Genomic DNA, 27,838 nt, shown 5'->3' on the forward strand with positions numbered 1-27,838 from the left:
GCAGGGCCGCTATGAGAATTCCCCAATAACTCCTGGACGGCAAATCTTCGTTCCCGTTATGAATAAGCTGAAAAGTTCAAGGCTTTACAACTTAACAAAGGTTGACTTTTCTCGAAAGCTATGTTATAGGTCACGAATGGCAGACTACAATGCGGCAGCTATTGAGATATAAAGGCATGCCGGCTTTGCGAAGCATAAAAGTTCGGCAACAAATACATCAGAGGATCATCGATGTCGCCGGGCTAAGCAATCTCAAAGGCTTCATGCTATTTCTACAACCTACCAAACACAAAGGCTAATTTAAAACATCGTTTGTGTTATGATTCAATAATTCAACGATCGTATCGCTATTTTTACTATTCTCTTCCTGTTCCACTCCGGAAAAACCAAGTCAACGCCTCAATCAAATTTACCGCAATTCCTTATAAAGTAAATGATATGTCATTTATGTTACGCCATTCGACTTGCCCGGGCTACAAGCATACTTAAGCGCCTAACAAACATAAGCTCAAATATCTCAACCTAGGCCCAAACATACCGTCACACCGTCACGAACCTTCTATTCGTAATGTGATCTCGCAATGAAATCTAACCAATGAAGGCAATCCGCAAGACATCACCCACGAGGCGGACGAGATGTATCGATAAACTGTAACTGAATTTTAATTAAACTTTAATAAAATTTAAAATAAATTTTCCTTACTATTGACCCGAATTTATGAACAGACGGACTTTACGGTATCTTGGTTGCATATCTTTTCCGTGTACGCATTAATTTGACTTGAAAAAGATTTATTTTATGGCATTTTATTAAACATAAGCGCAAGCCATAAAGCTTCAGACCAATGGCTATTACAACATCAACTACCCCTTCTACCTGGGAACGATAGGGATGTTAACTGCTCTCTATGTGCAGGTTTGTGCGCCTTTGAAAAGACATTAATAAAGTGAAGACATTTTCATATCCTTGAAGGGATAATTTATGTAATAGTTCTCAATAGTTGCCCATATTTCACCTGAACGTAACGGATAATAATAATAATAAACAACGTGTAAGTACTTCGATATATTAAAGGTAATAAAATTTGTTTATTAGAACTTTAATAAAAAAAAAAAAAAAAAATGAAAATGAAAATGAAAATAAAAATAAAAAATAAATTTATAGTTTTGTTTACTCTGGCATACGAATTAAATGCGAGAATTTATGGTCAACCTTAAATTATATCATTTCTGTTTAGCACGTTTACAGGATTGTTGCTTTTGTTGCTTCTGCTGCTATGGCATCGTTATTTTGTTCACTTGAAAAATAGGCTAAAATTCCGTTTATTATAAAATATAATACAATAGGCCTGTGCCAAGCATGCAGTAAAAACAGCATGATTGCCTACCAAAAGAAAGAAATCCTCAATAATAATACAAAATTTGCAAAATCTATTCTTATATACAATTTATGGTTAGATTGCATGTATTTGTATGCACGTCAACAAATATAGTAACAAAATTTAAATTTATGTTTTTTCATATGTACATATATATGTATGTTTAAATCTCGTTTGTTCTCTTTCTTTTTCGCTTTTGCTACTAGCGGTAGTTGAGTTGAAATAAAAGCAATCCAAACTGAGAGAAAAAAAAGTAAGAAAACAACAAACTATACACAGTTCCTAGCCACCGTTCAAATTATAATGTTATGCATTCGCTTTAATAAACATTAACATAAATATACGACATTCGTCTATACATGATGTTCGCAATAGTGCTGCTATTAGTATTAGATTCTGGTAAATTTGTAGGTGAACATTTTTTTTTTTTTTTTTTCACTGATGATATGCATACACCGCAATATTCATGTAGGAAGGCAGGCGAAAAAAGAAAAGTGCACTCAGTTCAAGTTGTATCTTGACGACGGTATAAGTATAACGTCAAGTTTTCCACATCCGTCGCTTATTTTCAACTTTTTATTTTTCTTAAAAAAGCACTAACAGCCCCGGTCGTATAAGTAACATATTGTATTATTTTCACCTACTATTAGCGTAGACATAAACCAAACCATATTTATGTATGGCACCAATGCAAGGGAATAGACGATAAAGGAGATTACGATTTACAAGGGAAATGCATTCACTCTGAGCCTACATTACAAGAAACCTTACATAGAATCAAAGCTGCAGGCATTTTGTTCGCTCACCTACTCTAGATTTTTCAAAATAAGTTTTCCAAAGTGAAAGCGTATTAGAAAAAGAAAAGCAAATAAGAAAGATATTCTTGGAACATTTCCACTTTCTGTTTTGTTTTCTAAGTGAACTGTCACTGAACTGGGGATATATTCCATTGACGCAACCTTGAAGGCAAGAACGCAAGCATCGAAAATTATTTATAGAGAGGGTGAAAGAGTGAGTAATCTCAAAGGGGAAAGCAAGGCTTTTACGAGTAGATTGCACCGGCAACTCCATAATTAATGGCTGACTACGCTAAGAAACCTGACTAATCTTTTCAGGGGAATTTGTCAGTGAACAAATGTCCGACAACTCTGCCGACTTTTGCAAGTTTAATTGGTCAAATTTCAATAAATTTCAATTACTTTGGATGAGTTGGGAGGCGGAATTTTTTAATTCTAAAATTAATTCAAAAATAAATGCTGTATAAAAAATGTCCGGAATGGTTGTAAGTTGTAAGTCAAGAAATAATGTTTTTCAAAATTTATTTCGAAGCCTTAGCTGTGTTTTCTATATATATATATATATATATATATATATGACTTGTAGGCTATTTGAGAGATATGTCCTTCAGTTTCTTAGGGAGCCCTCATGTTTACTGCAATGGCATGCAACCGGCAAGCGAATTTTCAGTATAGGAAAAGTAAAAGGTTAGAGTCACATGTGCATTGATTAGTTGACCTTAGAGTTATTAACGATGTTAAAGAAAATTAAACTCTTCTTTAATCAGCCATAACTAGGATCCGATTCGTACTTAAAATAGCAGCCAGAACGCTCATCTCATTACCGTACTCGCCAAAAATCACATTTCTAAGTTAATATCTAGAGACATCTTGCAGGTTTTATTAACAAGTTTATCATTTCGGAATCGTTGAACGGAAACATATATATAAGCTATGTGCACCTTTACGCTTTTTGCATCTCTTCGATCGATAAACGATGGATAAGGACAAGAATAAGAACCGAACCTGGCGGATAAGGACATGAACGTGAACCGATATAGACTTCTGTATATGAACAAGCATATAGCGATTGAATTGCAAGGTAAGTTAGCTTTCTGATCTTTGAATTGAATCGGATACCAAACAATGAGGAAAAGAGCTCACCATCTTTCTTTCATAATTAAAATAACAATTAACTAAATTTTTCGCATTGAAATTGACCTCAAAAGGAAAATGAAATGAAAAATATTGTATTAATGATAATCAGCTTCCAACGACATATTTTAAAAGGAAAATTTCTCATATTTGTTTTCATAATGAATAGTAAATTTTGCCGTAAATAATGTCATAAAGTTTCAACTTTTCTTTCGCGTGTCTTTATAAAAGAAATGCATGACACAGTTTTTGATATTTTATAATGAATATGCGAATGTCTCAGTGTATGTAAGGGCGAAGTAAAAATAAAAAAATAACAAACCTATAAAGACATTTTACAACTTGCACGATTTTTACTGAAATATTTTTCAAATAATATTTAGCGTGAAAGAGTTGCCGGTGAAAAAGAGAACGAAAGATGAGAAAGAAAGAGTCAAACATTTTCTTTTTTTCTTTAGTAGAGCTCTTAGTAATACATCATAACAGCTTTTAATAATATATCTGTTCGGTAAATATTGTTGCTATTTACCAAACAACATCAAATAAGCAAGAAATAGACGAAGAACTAAAACTTCCACATATGCTTTTAGCTCAAATCTATCAAAGACAATAGTGATTATTTGTAATTGATATGTAATAAAGAAAGCTATAACTAAAATGGGGTGGGATAACGTCAGGCCAACCAGCTAACTATATAACTAATTTTTGCTCTTTGTTGAGCTCTGAGTACATCACATGTCTTAAAATCTTCAAGTGTCTTCTCTTCTCTTAATTAAATTAGACTGATCGAAAGCCTGAAATAATCGTCATCTTCTGCTCGTCTTTCCGTCTCTAATAGTTTTCCATTAGATTGCTTCGCTAAAAAGGCCTGCAGCTCTACCTTGCACTCGTTTATATGAATAATAAATTTTCATTCACATTATCATTATCATTATAATTAATTTAGAGCAATATATGTTAAGACTAAAGTCCTAAAGCACTGGCCTATAAGTCTTTGGGTTTTTTTGGAAAACTCTAGCGCACTTGAGGATTGGATGAGCATTAAGTTTTCGGTCGAGATTCTTTGCCTATTCGCCCATCCAGGCGGGTAAATTTTTAAACTAAAACTGTTTTTCTCAAGTGAAATTTGTTCGGCAACTTGCTCACAGTGCAGAATTTGAATTATGTGAAATGTACGGCCAAGAAAAGAAGAGCAACTTAAGTATCTATAGTAGGAAGTTAACGTTCAATGTTTAGTACAAAAACTTTATCGCAGTTGAATAGTATGAAATGCAGTAGAAATGCTTGAAAGGAAGCTTCTTCTTGGGTGGACTGACTCAATCACATAGAAATATGAAAAGTGGAGTGTAACGAATCACGTGTAAATGAAATTTACTTTGACTAAAATACGTTTACTAAAATAAAAATTTTAGCTCCGCACAGGAAATTATGTTTACTTTAATATACGTTGAACTATATTATAGTAAGTTAACGATAAGAAATTTGCTAAAATTATTTCTGTTATATCCAAGGTAGTATAAGTTATCTTTCAACCTTACTCGTTGAAATACAGGTCAGTATGTGCTGTGAAAAGTTTACACACATTTTTCTTGCAACTTACGGTGAAGCCTTATGGTCAAGACAATCATAATAATAATAATTCTCATGTTCAGGAATAAGTTTTTAACTGACTTTTTTCTTTCATTTAAAGAAATTGCGTCTTCCAACCGTACAATAATAAAAAATATTGTATTCAATGTGTTGTTGCATTGTCAACAGCATATTGTATGATAGCAAAGTAAAATAAAGTTATTAGAATTATTAACTAAAAAAGAAACCCGCATAGAGTTAATTGTTGCCTGAATTTTTAATCAACAAAGAAACCCGCATAGCGTTAATTGTTGCCTTGTTTTCCTGCACCGAAGCCTCTCCTTTCCTTAACGTAGAATTCTTATCTTGATTACTTTTACTAAAATTTATTTGTCCCAAAGATATCAATTCTCGTGTTGAAGCGACATAAGCATTAACAACTAAGATCATCAACGCTATAATTGGGGTGGATAGTTAGTTTAAAATTTTTGCCAAAAAATTATACTAAGGAGAAAACACAAAACCTTGAAAAGACGTAGAAAGAGATGGAATAAGATGTAAGCCTACAGATACCAAGAAAGGAATATATTTCGTTATCTTTCTTCACCAAATGGTAAGATTTGATTATGGCATTAGAGAAGATTTTTGAAAGGAAACTTTTTCCAACAGAGCTTCAAATTAACTAAAGATTTATGTTAGGAACCTACGTCTGAGGTAAGTGAAAAGGAAAAAGAAAAATTTTGTAGGGAGGTCGTCGAAAAGCAGGCCATTTCCCTTCAGAGTCATTATGTGGTCTACCGGACAGCCGAGTAAACTAGCGGAGAGTCGTGGCTCCCAAATCAGTGTTCATGGGTTCAAATCTCACTGCGGTTTGCCCTTACATGGTTCTACTTAGTTGGTAAAGACGACACGCTTATCGATTGGGCACATATACTGCAGCCACTTCACGTCTCTTTCTCTCTTTTCTCACTTCTTTTTGCCCATCACCCTGTTACACGTCACGATGATATGCCCTGAGTGATTGGTCATATTAGAAAAGAACAAAAAAAAAAATTATGTGAACCTAACAATGTAGAAAAAATATTAGATTAGATCGTTTCTTAAATACGGACTTTTTTATATTACTGATCCCTTCCCATATGTATAGCCAGTTCACAAGCAGCAAAATCCCTATAATTGTGAAAAGAACACGACATACCCATGGACTTAGATAACGTGGTCCGTCGCCATATTCTTTTCTACCCATAAGCTATTCTTAACTTTTACATAAAGCAGACAAAATTATTACTAAATTAAATTAACTAATAGTAAAGACAGGATTATTGAGTCCGAATATGCGAAAACTACAGTTACCACATTAATAAGTACGCTTGCCTCTACATACGGTTTATTGTTTAGTATATATTTTTTTGTATATATTTTTGTATTTCGCATGTTTACTATAGGTCTTTCGAATATTCTGCATTTGGGCATATTATAAATATAATTAAAATTTTTGCTTAATATTTATAAATAATCCTCTTGTCGTTGTTGTTAAATAAAAATAAATGAATAAATATGGGACAGGTTTACTTACATAATTTTATATACATATATATACACTTCACATCTCATTACACGGCCACGTGTGCAGTGAATTAGGTACAGTGCTCTTACGTTAATGTAAATACGAAAAAATAAAATTAAAATATATTCTGCGCATATATGTGCAAGTGTGGGAGAAAGTGATTTTATATTCGTCTCAAAACGTTATCAAGGTTTTAAACACCATCGGCTGCACTACGTTATGCTGAAAGTACTGTACGCGCATTGGCGGATTATTCAATAGTGCTACAAAAAATATATTCTATATTTGTTTTGTTAATAAATACTCTGCGAAACGTTTTGCTAAACAATTTTATTTTAGTTTTCAAAATGTAATGAAATATAAACGATATGAGGAAAATTGTATCACTTCAGTTTTTTGCGCTTAATTCTACGCCCTAATCCGCATGTAAATAATTTATATTTAATTACAAAAATTATGAACAAGAGCTTAAAGGCGCGGTTTCTTCCTTAAACATACAAGTAACACATTAAAATGTTCAAAAAACCGATCACTAAATCACCTAAAAGGAGAGCAAAGACACCTCCTACCAACTACCTTGACAAAGTTTTGTAAACTCCCTAATAGAGATCTGTTAAGTAGGTTTGGGATTAATATGTGCTTAAATTTGGAAGCCTACTCCGTTGAATTTAGATAAAGGAAAAAATTTCTTTATGAAAATAACTTTTAAACAAGGTAAACAAGTTCCAAATCGGATTTCCAGAACTACTCTTACCGAATTTCTGAAATTTTGGTTTGTTGGCATAAACCGACTAACGTAAAACTGTCATATTCGGTACTCTGGTGCATCTAACTTAAGAAATTCCAACAATATTCGCCCTAACAAATACCCACCCGTTCGCATAGTCGGCTTATGACAGCATAACGAATTTCTAAAATTTTCGTAATAATGGTTTCGAAAAGCAAAATTTGAATTTGTTTAGCCTGTTTGTTCACACAGATTCATGATGTGTCCGCGAAAGTAATTTACCTTTTCTACTTTGGACGGATTGAGCGGAGCTGCCAAGGCCAATCATATCTTAATCCTAACTGCTGAGCAAAGCACCGTTAGAGCGTTTAGGGAGGTTAAGATGGCACTTTTCGCTTATGCAAAATAACCAAAAGTTATACTTCGTTGTCATGTAAACTTGTACTTTTCATGGGGGTCTTCTAAGAGAGGACGCCTGAAGCGTGGTACACATCAGTAGATTACATTTTTATTTATTCTTTAATTATTTTCGGCATAAAATAAGGCAAGTTTAACGTTCTTGTTATACAAAGAGAACTTTATGGGGGACAAAAACATTCAAGAAATAGATGCATGTGGGCCAAGCCTAATACAATAAATTTATCCGTCAAGTTATTTTGGTGGAGCAATTTTCAAAACTGGAAATTCGACACTTTTGCCATTAGAAAGCTTAGTTTCGATGAGACCCCTTAGATGGGATGAGGTACAACAAGTAGATCTACCCATATTTGTAAAGTTAATTTTTAGGCGAAATAATTATTGTGAAGTAGTTTTCATTATAGAATATAAAAAGGTTACTGTGTCAATATACTATTGCTTGGCAAGTTTTGGAGATGGATCTCATCCAATTCGTTGTTGCGTTAAAACACGTCGGTATAAAAGTCAAGATCGAAATATTTTGAAAATTGCATTCTATAGGTTCTACATATAAAAATGTATAGACTGACCTCAGGCAGACGAAGGGACATAAGGATTAGCACAATCGTCGGGTCTATCTTAATATACCCTTTTACCTCAAGTGATGTTGGACACAAATAGATGCAATTCTTTCGTAAGCAGAGGAAAATAGTCTAAAATGTATGATTCACTTAAAATATGATTTGCAACTACATCGGGGATCGAAAATTTGATACAGAGAGAGAGAGAGGCTAAAGTGTATGCTTTTTCTGAGGCGACAAAGTATTTAAGTTTCTTCTTAAGTTCTTCGACTTTGTTAGTTTTATTTGGCTTGTAAATAACAAGACTAGTTTTAGCATTCAATTCAGCATTTAGTTAGCTCTGGAATTGAAATTGAATTTTGCGTTACAAGAAATTTATGTTTGCTAAGTAGGGGCTCATTTGGTCAATCGATTCAATGTTTACTAATTTAATTAATTCCTCGAATATTGTGCAATAATTGCTTTTGCAAATGACTAGAGACGACTCAGAATAGACATTTAATTATTACACTTTGCAAAGCATCTTCAATGGAAATAACTAAATAAATAAAATGAAAATGGAAATGCAATTGAGCATCTGTATGCATATATATTTGTGTGTGTGTAATTATAATGACACCTGATATCAAATAATTAAATTTCCTTTTACTTAAAATTTTATACCCGTGTTCTATGGCTTTCACAATATGATTTCTTTTACGGTTTCTGATTTCAATAAAACACTTCATTTCACTTTTAAAAGCTTACACTTAAATCGGAATAAAGTTTAATATATAAAAGCATCCACTCAACTCTACTGCTTACATTTAAATGGGAATAGAGCTTAAGTTTTAGAAGCCTTAATGGCTTTTGCTCAACACAATCTCATCATAAGCATATGTTGATCGTAATGCGATAATATTGCGTTATTAAAGTTTGTCATAGTGTTTTCAACTAACATTTCTCAAAAAGAAAATATAAAACAAGTGATAGTCCGGCTAGGCCGACTATAATGTACACACACCCCACACCACATTGTCTAACACAGCTCTTTTTTTTTGCCATCGAACACAAAAATTATACGCTGCTTTTATATGAACCTACTATCATAGACCTGTATATTGCAAAATAAAAGAGGTCTTTGCGAAGAAAAGCTTACCTTCCTTATGATACGAGCTCAACTTCACGCTTCAGCAAAGTTAATTTTTATATCAAACTACTATTATGGATCGATTTTCATCGTAAAAGATTAAAACTTAGACTTTTCTGCCTTAGAAAGCAAAAACTTTCGTGCAAATCCTTATAGTGGGGTAGGGCCAAAAATAGGCGTAGATCGTCCAAACTTGGATAAACCGCCCGCCCCCATAACAGGTTTAAACTTAAACTTACCGGCCCTTAAAAACAAAAATTCTCGTAAAAACGCTTATACAGGATAGTATCCAAAAAGTAGGCCAAGACAGTTCAAATTTGATATAGTGATTTTTTTTATCTTAAATTACTGTTACGATCTGTTTTTCATCATCAAGTATTGAAAGTTATAACTTTTTGTTATATGAATTTCAGTTTTCGCTACTGGAGAGGGTATTCAAAAAATTGCCCCAGCCGGTCCAAAGTTGCAATACCAATTTACAACGCCGAGTTACCACTACTTCGTCACTTTTGTTGAGAAATTTTGAAAATTGCAACTTTTCTGACTTGGTCAGGTCAGTGTACGTGTAGCTTGAACACAAATTTACATGGACATACAGACAGACAGGCAGACGTATGGGCGGATAGATGTAGATCGATTCAGAAAATAATTCTGGATCTGTCGGTCCAATAAAAGGTGAGCTTGTCTTAAGCATTTCTCCGTGTGACATACGTCTGCACAAACTTAATATACTCTCTTAATATACTCTCTGCGCCGTAAGCGGTGTAGGCTGTAAATATACTTAATGTGAGGTTAAGGTGCTAATGTGAAAATTAAAACTAGCGCTCAGTCTCATTTCCCACTTCTTTATGACCGTCGCTGTGTTTCATCTATAGGAGGCATCCATCCCTGAGTGATGGAACATATTTACAACAAAAGAAGAAAGAAAAGGTAACGACATTTACGCTTTAGTCCTTTCAATTATTCAACTTTGTCTTAAAATGTATTTCCCTTGAACTTGCGAGATAAGCAGTTCTTTTCTTAAAGGGCAAGCGATAGATGGATCCAAGTGTGTTTGCCAAATGTAAAAATCTTGGCAAATAGAATACAAATGTTCTAAATAAAAAACAAATTTTTAAAAAAAAAATATTAAGCTGAACTGTTTGGCATTTTGGATGAGTTTCGTTTAGACAGACATAACGCTTTAAGAGAAGATTCCACCAACATTGTCAGGCGCATATTGCTGAATGAATTTGGGAATTAAGCGCTAATCAACGCAAAAATTAGGTTTCATCTCAACTATAAATAGATCTTGTATAAAAATTATATAAACGCAAGCATTTTTCTTCAATTTTTTTCATGGCGCCTTTATTTCTAAGCAAAGCTGCGAATGATGATAAGTGAAAAAATGTAGTTTCCTCGTAGAGAAATATGATGGCATACAACTATTGTATTTGAGCATGTATATATAAATATATGTATATATGTATATATATGTATACACAATTATTAATTCTTATTACAATAAATTTCTTTACATTTATAACAATTAAATGAGAAAAATTGATGCACTAAAATGCCTTTGTTGCTAAGTTTATATCATAGAAGAAAAAAATAATTATATAGTTTTCACTTTTGTTTCCAACGGCACAACGACAAATTCAATTAAAATTCTATATAAAACTGAAAAGTGCATAAATCACAATGCTGTACACACGTACATGTGAAACATATAAGAAAGGTATACAGCCTTAAGGATGAATCTTGAATGCTGCTTTTGAGTGCAGAAGACCGCCTCGCCAGGGGCAGAGCTACGAGGTAGCTACAACGGGGGAAGAAATCTCTTGAAACTATTTTAAGCTATTAGTCATTCAGGGCCAGTTACGCCCCACTTTTAAAAAAGAGTTCAGAAAATTGATTTAAAAGCGTGTATGCCGCAACTGTGAAGTTTTCATTTACAGGCAGAGAACGATCTCTCACAAAGGGCTTAAATGTCAGTTTGAAAATTCCAAGATGACTTTCAATGAGTTTCAATGCTTTTCCGTTGGTAGCTAAGAACGCCAAATACTCAAACGTGATTAAATGATCTTAAAATCTTGCGCAAATCACGCAGAGACTCTCCGGAGTTTATATAATATACATATACATGTACCTGTACATTGCTTATGATTCGTACTGAGCTGGTTCCTTATTTTTTGTTTAAGAAAGTCTTTGGCATTATGAAGCCAAGCTTAGCGCTTAGTGAAGCATGAAGAGGATAAGCAGAAATACCTTATTAGGGACTCGAATTCTGAATAACTTAGTATATATTATGATAATTTCTGAATGACTTGATATCTTGATATCATCAACTTGAAGACAAGTTCCGGTTTTCTATGCTAATTTCCTTTTTGTTGACTTTTGATCGATAATTTGACCAAGGGACGGACAGAATCTACCCTTAATTAAATATTTTTATTTACAGTTTATTAGTTAAGTAAACGACATGATAAACTTAGCATATGCCATCAAGTTTTGGCGCTGACTATAAAAATTGCCTGAACTTACGGCTGCTTAGGAGTGACGATGAATTCTTGTGTAGATAAGCATTAGTATACGTAAATTTTTGCATAAATAATATATACACACACACACATATATATATATATAAATTCTAAAAAAGAATAGTTTTTTTTATAGTAAATTAAAAATGTTATCAATTGATTGTTGCTTGCTGCAGGGATTGCCAAGCGAACCTTTCGAATATTAAAAATAATTATATTGAGATTGTTAAGCGATATAAATTTCAAATCAATTGATTGATTGACGTGTTTTTTTTTAACATTATCGCAATTAAATGAATATTTATTTAATTGTGTTATCTGTACTCTTACAAAGATTTCCACATAGTATTTAATAGAAATTTTTCTATTAATAAATGTTTTTTTTTTTCTATTTACATATTCAAGCAAATATTTGAATAACAGGTTTTAAGCGTTATTTATATAAATAGTCGTAAGAAAAAAAACATTTTTTTGAACGTTTTCCCTTCAAGTTTTCCTTTTATTTTTAGTTTAGTTTAGTTTAGTTAATAACAAAACTCTCGTACACATACATATGCTTTCATAATTAATTGCACTTTTTTTATGTGGGCGGTTTAGCAGTGACATAGATGTGCACTTGTACCGTATAGGTGGGTGAATGCTTCGTTAAAGGCATCTAGATCGTTTTTTTGTTTTTTATAGCGTGACATAAATCCATTAAAATAAGTTTCAAAAACCTATGCAATGTACGTTCATATCGTCGTCGTTGTTGAATATGCATTAATGTGAACATTTATTTTTTTTTTTTTGTTTGTTTTTGATTAACACAGGATACTCATAGTTGACTGCGTATGCATATACGACTGGCCTGGTATTTTAAATTGATTCGACGGTGGCAAGCTTTTACAAATGACTTTCATTAAAAATTTAACTGAGTACTTTTCTTTTTCAACATTTCTTTTTGTTTTTTTTTTTTTTTTTTTTTTTCGCTTTCATTTGAATAGAATTTTAATTGTATTGTAAAAGTTCCTTTTACACTGAATAACGCTAGTTTGGCCAAAGTATTTTAATTTCAAGTGAGCGCTTGTAACTAATATTATATAAAGAGTGAAAACAAGTAAAAACACCATAAGGTAGGCCACGGTTCACTATTAAATACTCTAACACTACCCTATAAAGATTTTACAAAATAAGGCATTATATGGGAAATGGTCGAAACAGTGGTCAGATCCAAACCATTTGCAACAATGCTGTGCCTTGGCCTAGAACACCCTTGTGTATCAAAATTCATGAAACCTGTAGCCTGTAGCTTGAACACGAGAAAACAAGACGGACGGATTGAGAGTGAAATTTAGATTGATTCAAAAAGTGTTTCTAAATCGATCGTATAATAAAGAATGTGCTGAACAAAAAAGACAACGCAGACAGAGGAACAGATAAAGTTCGGAAAGTGATTCTAAATCGTTCGCTATAGTAAAAGGTGCATCTATTTCAAGCCCTTGCGGGTATTGCCTAAATCCTCACGAAGCGCCTTCTACCACAAATGCTATAAGAAAAACATGATAGTCTTAGTTCCTAGTGCTCATCCCACTTTTAGTTCTAGATATTATTTTTTGGCCCAAATAGATTATAATAATAGCAATTAGGGAGAGAATTTAAAAAGTAGTTTTAAGGGAAATTTAATAAAAATATGAAACGTTTGTATAAGTTGGCGGCTCCTCGTTTTAGAATGCAACAGCGTGATTTTCTATCATCAGCTTTTCAAGAAATTCCCGCTCACTAACAAACACCATTTCACAAATACCGACTAAAGCTTCATAAAACATAGCTACTTAGTAAGGGATTTAGTCACGTTGGACCGTTTGTAAATCAGGTGCCATTGCAACTCCCAATACCAAAAATTGAAATAGAAATCTAAAACTCAGTGCAGCTTTTTTTTCGTTTCTTATTACGACCAATCACCTCAGCAATTTCGTCTGTACTTGTAACATGATGGTGATCAGAGAGAAGTGGAGAAAGAGGAGAGGATGGACCGGAGAGGAGGTTGAAGTCTAATAGACCTGTGCTTAATAAATAACTGCATTGCCTTTCCCCATATGATTTCACATATTAGTTCAGCACAGTTGACTTAAAAATTTGTATCTTTCGCCCGCAAAAGAGCCCAAAAAAGATCATAAAAAACTCAAAACTTATAAGACCTTTAGCTTAAGGACCGCTTTTAGCTTCAGATCGAAAAGGATCATCTGCCGGATAGATATTTTCCTAAAAGTTGCGACCTGTAAGTTGAACACAATTAGGCATGGGCACAAATCGGACGGGTAAACAAGCTTAGATTGAATCAATGGTAACGGATCGATCAGTATAATAAAAGATAGGCCTAAAAAGAAATGGTGGTGGACAACTCAGATCCGTTCTTAGCTTAATCAAAATTTCTCACTTCTGCCTTGCAGATTTTAAAGCTTAACAAACAATATTGAAATTTGTTTTTTGACAGAAAACTTTTCAGTACGAAAACCAATTTCGAAAAACATGATTTCAGATAACCGATTTCTAGAACCACTACTACTGCCTTTCTTTGCTTTCCCATCTTTCGCAGTAGTATTCTTACCATTCGATCAAAGGTAACAAGGGTGTCGTATTAAGTAGCCTCCCTTTTTACAACAGCTGCAGAATGCGGGAACATGTTAAACAAACTCGCTTTTTATAGCACAGCAGAGTATAGGGTATTAAATTTTGAGGCTTAACTGTTTAAGCAATTCTCTTTTATTATATTGTTTTCGAACTGTAGAAAAGGCGTTTCAAGTCTTAATTTTTATAGCAATGACAAAAAGTAAGGTGGAAATGAGAAAAACATAAGGAAAAAGTCGTATTTCTCTAAATGTCTTGCAATTAAAAGATGAAAAAAAGAATTTATTCTTCTCGATAAGAAAATAAAAATCTTTGTGACTCGACTTTGCTTAGTGTGAGTGAGGGAGTGAGTAAGTGAGTACCAAAGGCTGTGAAAAGAAACCTAACAATTTTGTAAATTTTAAATTTTTTTAATCTTTATTTATACATTTAATCCTTTAATCCGTCTAAATTAGATTTTATTAACCAACCTATGGTAAGATAAAACCAATAAATCATAGAATGAACTTTTGAACAGTTTGACCATAAAAACCTTTAATCAATTGTACTATTATTAATAACATTATTAATCTATTTTATTATACTTATAATCCATTCACTATAAAAGTTTTCTACGCAGCCTAAATTAATTATAAATAGACAAAAATAAGCAATAAGTAAGTAATAAGTAATAATTAATATAGATTCTATTTAAAGGCTACAAATTTCACAATTATTGGCGTCGATTAATTACGAGTTGATAAACAAAATTTATACCTTACACCACCACTTGTCATATTGGGGTATATTAAGTTTGTTTGGATGAGTGTAACATCGAGATCTGTTTTAGATATTCTCACTCGTTATTATATCAATCGTGTTAGTAGTAGTATTGCCGGAAATGACTTTCTGAATCCTATTGTCTATTCCATCTGTCCATCTGTCCATCTGTCTCTGTGTAACTGTACGTTTATGTTTAACCTATAAGTCATAATAAGTGGAATATTTCAATAAAATTTGGCAAAGCTATGGGCCATCTCGAAAGTAGATTGACGAGAGATGGGCCCTTCTTACAACCACTCTCACTCATAACGACATATTTCAGAAATTTCTTTTATGACAAAAGAGATTTTTTTTTACCAATAAATATGAGTCAAAAAGAGTGAGTCATTATGAAAACTTGGAAGGGGATGGATTCGTTTAAATATCAGTCAAGTGAAAGGATTTGGTTCATTTTTCGAATCTATACATGTTACAATATAAGGAATTGGATTTTTAATACTTGACGATAAAAATTGGATAAATATAGTGATTTGATCGCGGCATGTTTGGACCTTAAAGCTCGATTTATCGAACTCATTCCGCTACAGGGATTCCACTATAGTCTTTTCACTTGTTATATCCATTAAGTTTGTCCGGACGCATCTAACACATTGAAGGGTTTAGGGGAGGCTCACCTTTTGTCATACCAATCGATCTAGAATCATTTTCTGAATCTGTCCGTCAGTCCATGAGTTTTTTTTTGTGTTCAACTTGAAGGCTCCAATTTGTGAGCTATGTTGATGACATTAAGTATATCGACACGTCTCTATGCAGGATCGGTCCACTTTTGCGGCTACTACCCATATAGCCTCTTATTTTGAAAACTTGCTATATGCCACCATGGGCAGCTATAATCTTTTCATTTGCTTTTTTAAAAACAAGGGACTTTACTTTAAATGTACTTCTTCTTCTTTCTTTGTTAGGTGAAATAAGGATTCTAACTTATTCTCTTAACTAATTTCATTTAGAGGCTAAATCTTTGAAGAAACGGTTATTTGTTAAGCATACATCTCTAGCATCGACTGAAAATTCAATTCCGCCTCAGATTAAGTTATTTATACAATACTATGATAGCTTTAAAATTTTTAAATTCATCGTTTTGCAACAGGTTGTATGTTCCTCTTTACGCAATGCCTTAGTCGAAATATCTGCTTCATTGGTATAATATGAAGTGATCACATTTGACTTTACTTTATCCTTTAAGTAATAGCGACGAATGTCCATGCGTTTAGCAGGTTTCATCGTTAACTGAATTTTCGCCAAATACTGAGCACCTTGATTGTCGCTTTGGGTCTACTATATTATAAACTTGTAATGAACTCCGATGAAAAGCAGCATCGTTTGTACCTTGACGCCTATCGGTGTAAACTGATTGAGTCCCCGCGAACGACTTGCGATCAATTAGAGTGCTCGAGCAATGGTGTTTCTACCGCTGCTTTTAACGTAAGGCAATCCTTCAAGTTCTTCGTAGTAATGCGGTTGAAGTGACTTAAAACAGTTATAGTATGAGATATACCAGGCCTTCAAATATTGTCGACAAATACATAAGATTTCCTATGAGAGACTGATATTTCTTGCCATCTTCTCCTGGAGAGTCTTGATTTTCACCTGGAGGTAAGGGTGTCATAGCAGGTTTACAATCGCTCATACCCCATTCCTCTAACAATTCTTTCGAATATATTCCCTGACACTTGATAATACTTCCTGTTTCATCTTCGCGTTCAACGCCAATTCCAAAGGAGTAACTTAAAGTTCCACGGACATCAGGGGCACACTTACTGCCTACTTTCTAGTAGGGCAAGTTCGTAGGAATGGAGTTTAGACTTTAGTTTGGTATTATATTTATTCCGTATATTGACGAAACATAAACACAATGTTCCGTTTGGCAAGGTTTGAAAACCAAATTCTTTTATACATATATGTAAGTTTTAATTGCTCTTGTTTATTTTCAATCCTTTGTTTTGCTTTATATAACATTTTGATACGCTTGTTTACCTCGTTAAAACCTTTCTATCGTATATCGTTAGATATTTGCATGTCTCGTCACTTAGAGTGAGAGCATAATCTTTACGTAAATTACTTTGCTCAGTTTTGATGATAACTTTGGTTTGGATATTCTTCATATCTTACAGGCGGCATACATGCCAGCTTCAGTTCTAATGCTGTTCGTCTTTTTATTAAAGTTTATCCACGGTTGTGTGGATTTTTGGATCAAAAAAAGTATTCAGATTATTTTTAAAATAAATTTGAACATTCCTAACAAGCTAAGCAATATTCAAAGTCCTTCAAGCTATTTCTAAATTCTAAATTGCATGCAGCTTTTAATTTAAAACTGCTCCTCCAAGTCATATACAATTTTATGAATTTTGAAAGCTGTGTAATCGAATGTGAACAAGAGAAGACAAACATAAGGGTGTTACTAATCGTAGATAAGATTCCAAAACCAAATTTATTTAATTTTTTTTTTGGCTCATAATCCGCCCCGTGCGCTTGACCTGCATGAGAATCACAACGGTCCAGCCAAAGTCGGTGGAGTCAAATTTCAGTGCAATAGAGTTGAGTTGATTTTGGTCGTAGTGACTAGGCCACTATCCCTTTATCGCCCGCGAACAGCGACCAGCATCAAAGTAATTGGCCATAACAAAAAAAAAATCCTTTTTTTAACCTCCATAAACCCGTTCGTATATATATGTATGGTTTCTTGCGAAACACCAATTGATTACCAAATTAACGATAGTTCGTTCAGCTGCCAGTTCCGAGCTTGATGACGAATACGTTATTACTTTCCTCATAGAGTCTTTATAATTTCTTTGTTTTGTATTAAAGATTCAAATTTTTCTTTTTTTTTTTCTATTAAAAGTTATGAAATAAAAGCCGTACGTGAGACTACGTATGTGTTGAGAATTTTTGAACATTGATATAGAAATCAAAATTTATCGTACTGGGTTAGAGAGATAGGAAGGTTAGATAAACTTCAATTTTCGCCAGAGAGTGAAGACATCTTCGTACTAACTGCAACTGAAGACGATGAGTATTAACAAGGGTAGGTTCATGTGATTTTTGTATCGTGGAAGAAAAACAAAAAGAGTTATTTGCACAGATCTATAAGTGCAGAAAATTTTCTTTAAATCTGTCCCTTAACCCTGAACTTAATGGTGTGGATCTACATCGTATCTTTGCACATCGTTGTCAATTTCATTTTATTTTGAATTTTTTTTGTTTAAATATTTTTATCAAATTAATTTTAGAATTAAATGAAACTTCAGTGTACACAATTGGCAACAATGTGCACTTAAGGGCGAACACCTAAGAACCCAAAGCTATTTAATAAGTACTTATATCAGCTCTTTAACTTGTTGTTTTGCTCGTAGACTTAGAATCATTATGCAAGTTATATTGTAAACTTCACAATTGTCTCTAACACCTATAAAATATATTTATGTTAATAGTAGGTAGAGCCTCTAAAGGTACGTTACGATAAGATAGCGAGAAAGCAAAGTTCTTTTTCAGTTCCCATTACCAAACAATCTATTTACGACATACCTTTTGTAACGGCCACGAATACAGCATAAACACAAACGTGTCTAAATCGGCTCAAAAACTTATAATGATTGAAAATATACACGTATATATATCATAAAGTCTTTGAATTATTAAAAAATGTCCGAAAAATAAAAACCACAAGTACTGTGATGTTAGAAACGCGCAACTTGGGCGTTTCTATCTTTTTTATTTCATTAATCGGGCGCGAAACGAAAGGTTGTTTTATTTCATAATTCGCAATAATATCTACTTTTTGTTTTTATTATCCAACTGTAATGAGAATGTACTTAAGGTATTTTACGACGATAACGTCTAGTTTTCTAGGCTTAAACAAAAGACAGAAACAAATTTCAACTTTTCATGAAAGTTATTCAACAACAGCAGCATGGATGGATAGACAAACGATGTGTAAATTGATTCTACCTTTTGGAAAATAAATATCTTTTAATTAAGAGAATTAAGAAAAGCAAACACTTTAGTGTTTGCCCTCAAGAAGCACTTATTTACTTAAAGAAACCAATAGTTAGTTGGATGACGACATTACCATATATTGTCACGAGTGCCACAGAACTATAAGTTTAGCAGAAACGTTCAAGGATTAAAAAGCATATCAATCGTCCTATTGGTCCTATTGGTTTGCATTGATAGATGCGCAAGAACAAAAAGAGTCTGAAAACGTTCACAGCACTCCTACGTAAAGAATAACCGGACATATGTATCTACGAAGCGATACATACGCACGATACGATGTAGTGAAGTCTTTTGAAATGATTGAAAGATAAAGTGATTAAAGTACAACAATGACAATAATGCAAAAACAATAGCAATTAAAAAATCAACTCACGTATACACAATGAATTTATATAATAATATGCTCATCGGTCTACTATTACTCCCTACCTTTACATTTTTGCTGGTTCGCCTTAAGCTTATCAGTTGAATGTACTTTAAACTGATTGTAAGGTAAGTTTATAAATAAATGTGTTTGCTTATATATATGTACATGCATACACATACATGAAACCATAGATAGATGTGTGAACAAAATATATATTTAACTAAATGTAGTAAAAAAATTAAAGTTTTTACAACCGCAACGAAGCATTAAAAAGGAAACCAATTGAAAACAACTCGCTAATCAATCCATCCATCAAAACACACACTATACACTTGAACTTTGATCGGTATAAAACTCAAGAAGTCACAGTCTTTTCCCCCCTATAAACTTGATGTAGTGGTTATAGACCGAAAGAAAGAAAGAAAAAAAAAAAAAAAAAAGAAAAGAGAAACAAATAGAATGAGAGGGTGCCCGTAACGAAAAGAGAGAAAGAGGGAGAGAGAAAGAGAGAAGGAGCGAAAGAGTTAATGAAGACAAGAAATATAAGGAGTTGTTTCCTTTTTCTTTCTTTTTACGTGTTTGGTGCCTGTTTGGCTTTTCTTATTTTCTAAAACTAGATAAAAGGAATGTTAATAAGGCATACCTTTTCCAAGCATTCTTGGCCGATGGCTTTGGGATCCAATTTAACCGCTTGTTGAGTACCGTTGGGTAAATTCACAATGCACCACATTTTCTTTTCTTTTACTTTTATTGCTTATTGTTTATACTAAGGGGAATGTTTTATTTTTAAAATTTTTTTTCTTTTGTTTTTTAATTTTATTTATATTATATTTAAGCTTGACTAGAGAGATTTTTCTTGTTGTTGTTAATACGTTAATATATATTTTAGAATATTGCGTAGATAAAGATTTTGATTTTATTTACCGTTGCTTTTTTTAAGGTTACTATTATTACTACTACTGGTTGTTGTTGTATTAGCAAATGCTACAGGTTGTTTTATAGGTTTTTATTTTGTGTCTTTGGTTTACTTTTAAGTAACTTTTTCAAGCTATACTTGCGTCGCGAAGTGTAAGTTTCTTTTATAGTTTCTGAATACTATTTTGTTTTTCTTTCTTATTTAGTAAATTTCTCTTTTAAATTAAATGTAACCAAATTTTAAACTGTTTTTAATGAAACAGATTTTTATAAAAAATATTAAATATTTTTGTTGTTGTTGTTGTAAAGCAACATTTATTAATATTCGTTGCATTTCAAACTAAGTATTCTCACAATAAATAATTTAGGAATAAATTTTTTATTTCATACCATTTATTTATTTATTTATTTTTTTTTTTTTTTCAAAAAATGTCAACGACACTTTTAATAATTCCCGTCGAGCTCGTTGAGCTGTGAATTTTGTTTATAATTTATAACTTTATTTATAATTGATAAATTCTCTTTTTTTTCCCGCAATTCCTTATTGAAATTGATTTTGAATGAAAAAAAATGCACGAAAATTATTTTTCAAAAAGAAGTACACAATTTCCATAAAATTTCCCGACGTTGTTTTCGTTTGCTTTTTTGCTTTGAAAATAAGCAAAACTCAGCGAACGTTGTGTTTTTGTAGCAAAAAACCAAAGCAAAAACAAAGCGAAAAAAATCCACTGCGAAGCAAATTTCACTCTCAAGTAGGCAGTCATAAGAGTACACAGCAAAGCAAACAATACTCGCAAAGAGACATTTTTACGCTCAAATCGACTTTTTACTCTCAAAAACAAATTCCATAAGAACACACATCAAAGCAAATTTTACTGTCGACGAGCAACATAACCGGCAACCTCTGTTAAAAAAAATCAGTCAAACGGACAATTCCTGTTAAAAATAATCTGAGACGTCTGAGTAACTGTGTACTGTAAAGTGTGGTCTGCTGAGCTGCGATTTGAAAACGCGAACAACGACTTGAGTCGTGAGTCTTACCCACTCACCTGTGCGGTATCAAAAGATATTCCATAGGCTTAAGAGCAACGAACCGTGTGAGCAAGCCAAACGAAGATGTTTGAAATCGGACTTGTAAAATTAATGTAGTTTCGTAGGTATTGTATGGAATTAGGCAAACACGTGCAAAGAAGACGAAAAAAAATCGAAGACCAGGGAACATTAAAGTGAAAGAGCTTATAAGATAGAATTTATTTATTTGTGAAAAACAATCGCTGGGATTGGAACAACGAAATTTTGCACAGTTTTTAAGGTCAATAACATTTTTAAGGATTCTGGATATCCGAGCGTTTACTCGAAATGAAACAATGACATATCTATATAGAAATAAAAAGTTAAATAAATTTGTGAGATTTTTTTGACATACTTTAAAAATAGTTGTAAGTTTTATTTAACCACATAAGAAAATTTGTAAGAAAATTATTATGACATATCAACCAACTAAGTACTACAAGCAAGAAAATCCTGGATTAAGGAATATAATATTATAAGCATAAAGATAAAGAACACTTTTAAAGGCAGTCTATTTTAGCCCCGGGAGATATAAAATAATATAATATATACGTACATAATGATACATAACATAGATAGAAAGCGAATAAAAAAGCATGTAAACGCGTAAGATCGCTGTGTGCTGACATCTGCCAAAGAAAAATATTGTGATTAATAAATTTTATACAGAGAGATGACCACACTTACATTTGGCCTATGGAATTATCGCATCTGCTGAAGCTATAAGTGGAGGCATATGCTTGCTTTTTAAACTAAAATGAAATACAAGTATGTAGATAAATTATAAATAAAAGTAAGTAAGGATAAATGCAAACTTACCTTTGACATGCAGCTTAAATTGCATCTATCGGGGCTTTTAATATAAGATGGCCGTTTCTCCCTTTGCTCGTCAATCCGTACCTCTCTTTGTTCATTAATCTATACCTCCCTTTGTTCGCCAATCTGTACCTGTACAGACGCTTACTCTCAGATATGACCAAATTCATAGTCGTTCCTTTAAAGCAAACATTTTAATAACACAAGAAAAATAAGTCGCAAAAACGTAAAACGCTTGTGGAGATTTCATACAGTTAGCTGAGAATATACGTCACCGTGATTTAGGAGGCTTGGTTTGAGGTATGACGCGTGGATAAGTCAGTTCCGGCCTTAAGAGCGACAAAGGGGCAAACCAGACGAACACATCGATTCCATCAAGGTATGACAAATATAAATCCATTTGTTGTTCTTTATAGTGGTGGAGAAAAGGCAAACGAGGCAAAACGATGTCGCTCTTCGTCGTGATTAAAAACGCAATTCATTGATATGACAAACATTTCCATCCTCAAGACCAAAAACGCAGAAACAAAAATAAAAAAAAAAAAAAACAAAAGAAATAAAATTATATAAAAAAAAAAAAGGATTTGTTGACTTTTAAATTACATGGCCGTAACAAGAGTAACTCGTGAAGTATTACATTGAAAGCCGATTCCTTGGAAAAATATGAGAATGAGGGATGTTAAATGAATGGATGGCTAAGCGGACGGAATATTACATAGAAAAAGTTTTAAGCGGATCTACATTCAGATGCGCGAACGGTTAGGTTGAAAGACGGTTAATTGAATGAAGTCTGAAGGGGAATATTAAGAGAGGACGTTTAGGCAAATCTTTCATAACGTGAACGGTCACTTTTGAAATACAAGTGGATGATTACCCGGAGGAATGAATTGATAGGTTGGCCGTTAAATGGGCAAACGGTTGAACGGCCGGAGGTACAAATGTATAAACAGTTAGACTAAAAAACTTAGAGAGGTAAACGGTTATGCAGACGGACGTTTGGTCGAATGGTCCACACGATGATTGGCAAGTGCTGGATGATTGTACATGAAATGGTCTGATAGATATATGGAGAGAATTTTAGACGAATGGACAGCAAGCCCTATCAATAATAAATACTATGTATACACATGTGAAGTAAGCGCATTTTCTAGCGCTATTTATACGTAATGGACGAATATCCATATTTAATTTATTCGCTACATAAATGCATGAAAATACGGATACAAGAACATTTACGAAATTTAATTAACATGGAATTCTGATTTTTTTTCGGTAACTAAGTTGCTTTACCACTGACAAGCTGTTAACATGTGTTTGTTGCAAAAGGAAATCCGATAACGATCTCATGGTGTGTATAATATTTACTCCGACAAATTTTATGTATTTACGGCACAAAATTGAGCGGCTGAGGCGCCGCAGGAATAATAATCGTAACACTCCAAACAAACGGCGCAGAAACCAAAAAAGCAATGGGAAACAAATTAATATTCAGATAAATATGTAATATAATTATTTCATTAAATTCATCTCCCCTTGTACGTCTCCTGAATAGTTTTATACAATTTTTATAGGCGTGGCATTCGATTTTATCCTATTTTCAAAAAAAGAAAGAATATTCTCTTTCCATATATATTCACCCAAATTATAAATTTCGGTTTTATACACGGGGCATGCGCACAAGCCGCAATATTCAATTTGATAGACTCGCAAACATGGGTTTGTTAAGATTAATCGGTTTTATGTTATCAAATATGTTTAAATTATATAAAGCATATATTATATATGCTTAAATAAATAAATATTTAAAATTGTTTACTTCTGTATTGCTCTCTCAAACGCATATTTGATTTTCGAAATGGAATAATACGATGTATGTATAATAAGTAAAATTATTTAAAGCAGGACCGTTTTGCAATTTTTAACTCTTCCTCTCGAATATTTATTTGTTTAATTAATAAAATTTCGCTCAAGAACAAGTTATTAGACGAATGTGAGTTACAAAATAACTTAAAATGTAGAAGAAATACTATAAATAAATTAAAGTAAACATAACATCAACATATAACATATACCAGCACTCAACAAAGCCCTAAATTAAAATACAGGGACATATATTGATGAATGAACGTGTGCTTATTTCTACACTATTATTAGTGACAAATGAAACACAAAATGAAATATAAAGCAATATTTTAATTCAATTTACGTGTATTGTACAAGACTCGAAAATTCTTAGCAGTTAGTTATGCAATATAATGTTTTTAACATTATTACGGAAAAAATGGACACACCAAAAAGAGGGTGAACATTTTACTTGGTTCGGCATTGTGGTAGGTGCAAGATTGTAAAGTGTCTTGAGATTCTACTGGGGATGGGAATATTAATAAGTTCTAATAAAGCCGGCGACAAAACATCTCCCTTTATTAGCTTAAAGACCAAGATTTCAAGAAATATTTCACGCCTTTTTTCAAGCGTAAGCCTCAACCTATTAATATACGGTGGAAGGGGTAGCGTAGGATCCCAGCCCAAACCTCGCAAAGCAACCATCAAGATCACCTAAAACTGGGAAACATAAATGCTCTTTAATATATCCTCAATCTATATATCCCTGAAATCTCATAAAACCTGAATTCATAAAGTCTCAGCTCAAATGAAAAATAGAAAAAAAAAATTTAAATTTTAAAAAAGCTAAAATTAAAAAAAAAAAAAACATAAATTTTTTCATCAGTAGATTTTTATGGTGTGTAATTTGTTGTGTAAATCGCTGAAGCACCCTTCCGGTTGTTGCAAACATTTTGTCAAAATGAATACACCCTCATCCACTTACCACTAAAGTCAAAATTTAATAATTACTTCGACGCACTAAACAAATGTTGCACTATAATTTTGTTAAATTATTTCAATGCACTGATTAAATTTTAAAGTATCTTTTTTTTTTTTAAATTTTATTTTTTTTTATTTTTTTTTTTTTGATTCAATTTTTTCTTCTTAATTTCGGTCAAAACTTTACTTGGTTGTGCGCTTTGCGAGCTTGGCAAATTGATTGATGGAATTGAAAATTTTAAAAACCGTTGGCCAGTTTTACACAAAATCCTTTGCGAAGTTTATTAAAAATTCACCATCCGTGGAGGATGGATGATCACAGAGTTTCTTTCCATAAATACCCATTATGGTGAAAATAAAATCTCACCACATTTCGCATGAGAGATCAATGTGAAAATTAAAACGAAGACTATGGTTGAATAAGCCCATAAACGAATCTAGATTTTCCAATGCTTGCGAATCAATAAAGTAATCGGTGAATATAGCCCTCCTTGAAAAAGAAAGATTCCTGCATTTTATTAATTTTAATTTCATAAAATTTAAAGAACACCGTATTAGTCAATTTGAAGGAGATATGAGTGCGCTTCCAAGACAAGAGAAGAAAATAGTTGAACATCGTCATTCGTAAGATGTGGCTGGATTGAATCATCGAAAGGATATATTGGTGTACAGGATGAACAGAAAGAGTACACGATCTGGTTGCGGACGTCCAAACCTAAAAATGAGTCAGCCAAAAGAGAACATTTAAAGTGAAAAACGTGGTACATTTAAAAATATGCAGACTTGTGAAATATTCTTAATTGTTACCGGATTCAGAGTCCCCGAATTCAAACTCTGGCATCTCTTGGCATCAAATTCATTCATGCTTTTTTTATTATTTTCTCTATTTATTATTATTCTCAGACACTTGTGGCATTACATTGCTTCATATTAATTTGGCGACTTATGAGAGTAATTCGTTTTAGGATATTTAGTTAATATGCTAATCTTCACCGTTTTAGACTGTTCACTTATTTATTCTTATTTATTCTTTTCTCGCTACAGTATTATAGTATTAATACATTCACTCGATTTTCGCGTAACACTTTTAAGATAAACACTTTTACACAAATTTCAAAGTAAACAGAGATTCAAAATACTAACCAGCAAACATAACAACCTCTGTTAAGGATAATTGGACAAACGGACAATTTCTGTTAAAAATAATCAGCCAAACAACAAGCTCTGTTAAGGATAATTGGACAAACAACATTGTAGGTAACTATAATAACTATAATTTTTTATTTTCTTTGTATATTTTAACACTTGCAAAAATTCTTCCAATATAATAAACCTTCACGTGCGATTGTCAAATATATCTGGCTAAAAAACCGTTAGCATAGAGTTGCTTTTAATAAATAAGAAAAATGGTCAACGGTCAATAAAAAATCTTTAGCACAGAGATGGTTTTAACAGATATGAAAAAATGGTGAATAAAAAATCTTTATCATCGTTATATGAAATTGGCGAAGCCGGCTAAGAAATTCTGTTACATCGTAAGAAATTCTGTTGAAATGACATAGCCGGGTAAGAAATTCTGTTAAATCGTAAGAAATTCTGTTTAGTCGTAAAAAATTCTGTTAAGTCGTAAGAAATTCTGTTAAAATGAGAAAGCAACAACTAATATAAAGCATATATATATAAATAACTTTTTAACTTTATTGAGAATGTTTGGTTACTATTAATAATACAATATTAAAATTATTTCATTATCTGCCATAATATATTCACAAGGAGTCGATCCATTTGGCAGGCCCAATACATGGATTTGTGTCCGAAAATTACGAAAAATCGAAGAGCACAAGCTCTGTTGCAAATAACCAGACAAATTTTATGATTAATTATATACCTTAAAAGAATTTTACTCAACTCAAAAAAAAATGCAACTTTTTCAATGAAAAGAATATCTTGCACTTAAATGTTGTCTAACCTGTAATGCAATTTAATAAAGACGTTGTGTGGATGTGTAGTTAAAACTGCCAACTTTATTTTTTTAACGTATGGTTTATTGCGTTTGCAAAAGCACGAAATCAAATTTAATAAAATAAAAATGCGATTTCTCTCTTCTCTCTATTTATTACATGCAACCTCTTACCACACTAAGCTAGATTCTCTTTTTTATTCGTAATGACTGCCATTGTAAACTGATTATATACTCATGTATGGTGTTCCTTAAGAGTACATTTTAGCGTTTATGTTGTTTCCATTTCGGCGCTTTTTCATGTACTCTTACCGATTTTATTAAGCTTCTCTTTTCCAAAAAGAAATATTTGTTTTATGCGTGAAGCTTATTTCACAAATCTATAAATTTGTTTGTTTTCTTGACTTTTATTAAATGCAAGAGAACATTTTTATGTTAGGTCTACAATTGCAAGGTCATTAAATCCAACCATAAAGAAGTTCAACAATGTTCACTTTTATTTATTTTTTTGTTGTTACACTTTCTCTTAAGTTTATTCTCATCAATAGATCAACGTATGAATATCTGATACCAAGTATAAAATAATATTTTAACTTATGAAACGAAATAATTTATCGTTTATAAAAATCATAATGATCATTAGTCTTTATTTCAATCACACAT

At 32.5% G+C, this 27,838-nt stretch overlaps 1 protein-coding gene across 1 annotated transcript in view; it reads right to left on the reverse strand.

The window, feature by feature from the left end:
• LOC119641313 (E3 ubiquitin-protein ligase MYLIP) overlaps positions 1-20,391 on the reverse strand; it is a 39,179-nt gene extending 18,788 nt beyond the window's left edge. Inside the window, exon 1 of the mRNA XM_038039902.1 lies at positions 20,234-20,391. Coding sequence (XP_037895830.1) covers positions 20,234-20,320 — 87 coding nt within the window. The 5' untranslated portion in view covers positions 20,321-20,391. The remainder of the gene's footprint in view (positions 1-20,233) is intronic.
• Between the last annotated feature and the right edge of the window lie 7,447 nt (positions 20,392-27,838).

Source organism: Glossina fuscipes, unplaced genomic scaffold, assembly GCF_014805625.2.
Source record: "Glossina fuscipes isolate IAEA_lab_2018 unplaced genomic scaffold, Yale_Gfus_2 147, whole genome shotgun sequence".
NCBI classification, from domain to species: domain Eukaryota; kingdom Metazoa; phylum Arthropoda; class Insecta; order Diptera; family Glossinidae; genus Glossina; species Glossina fuscipes.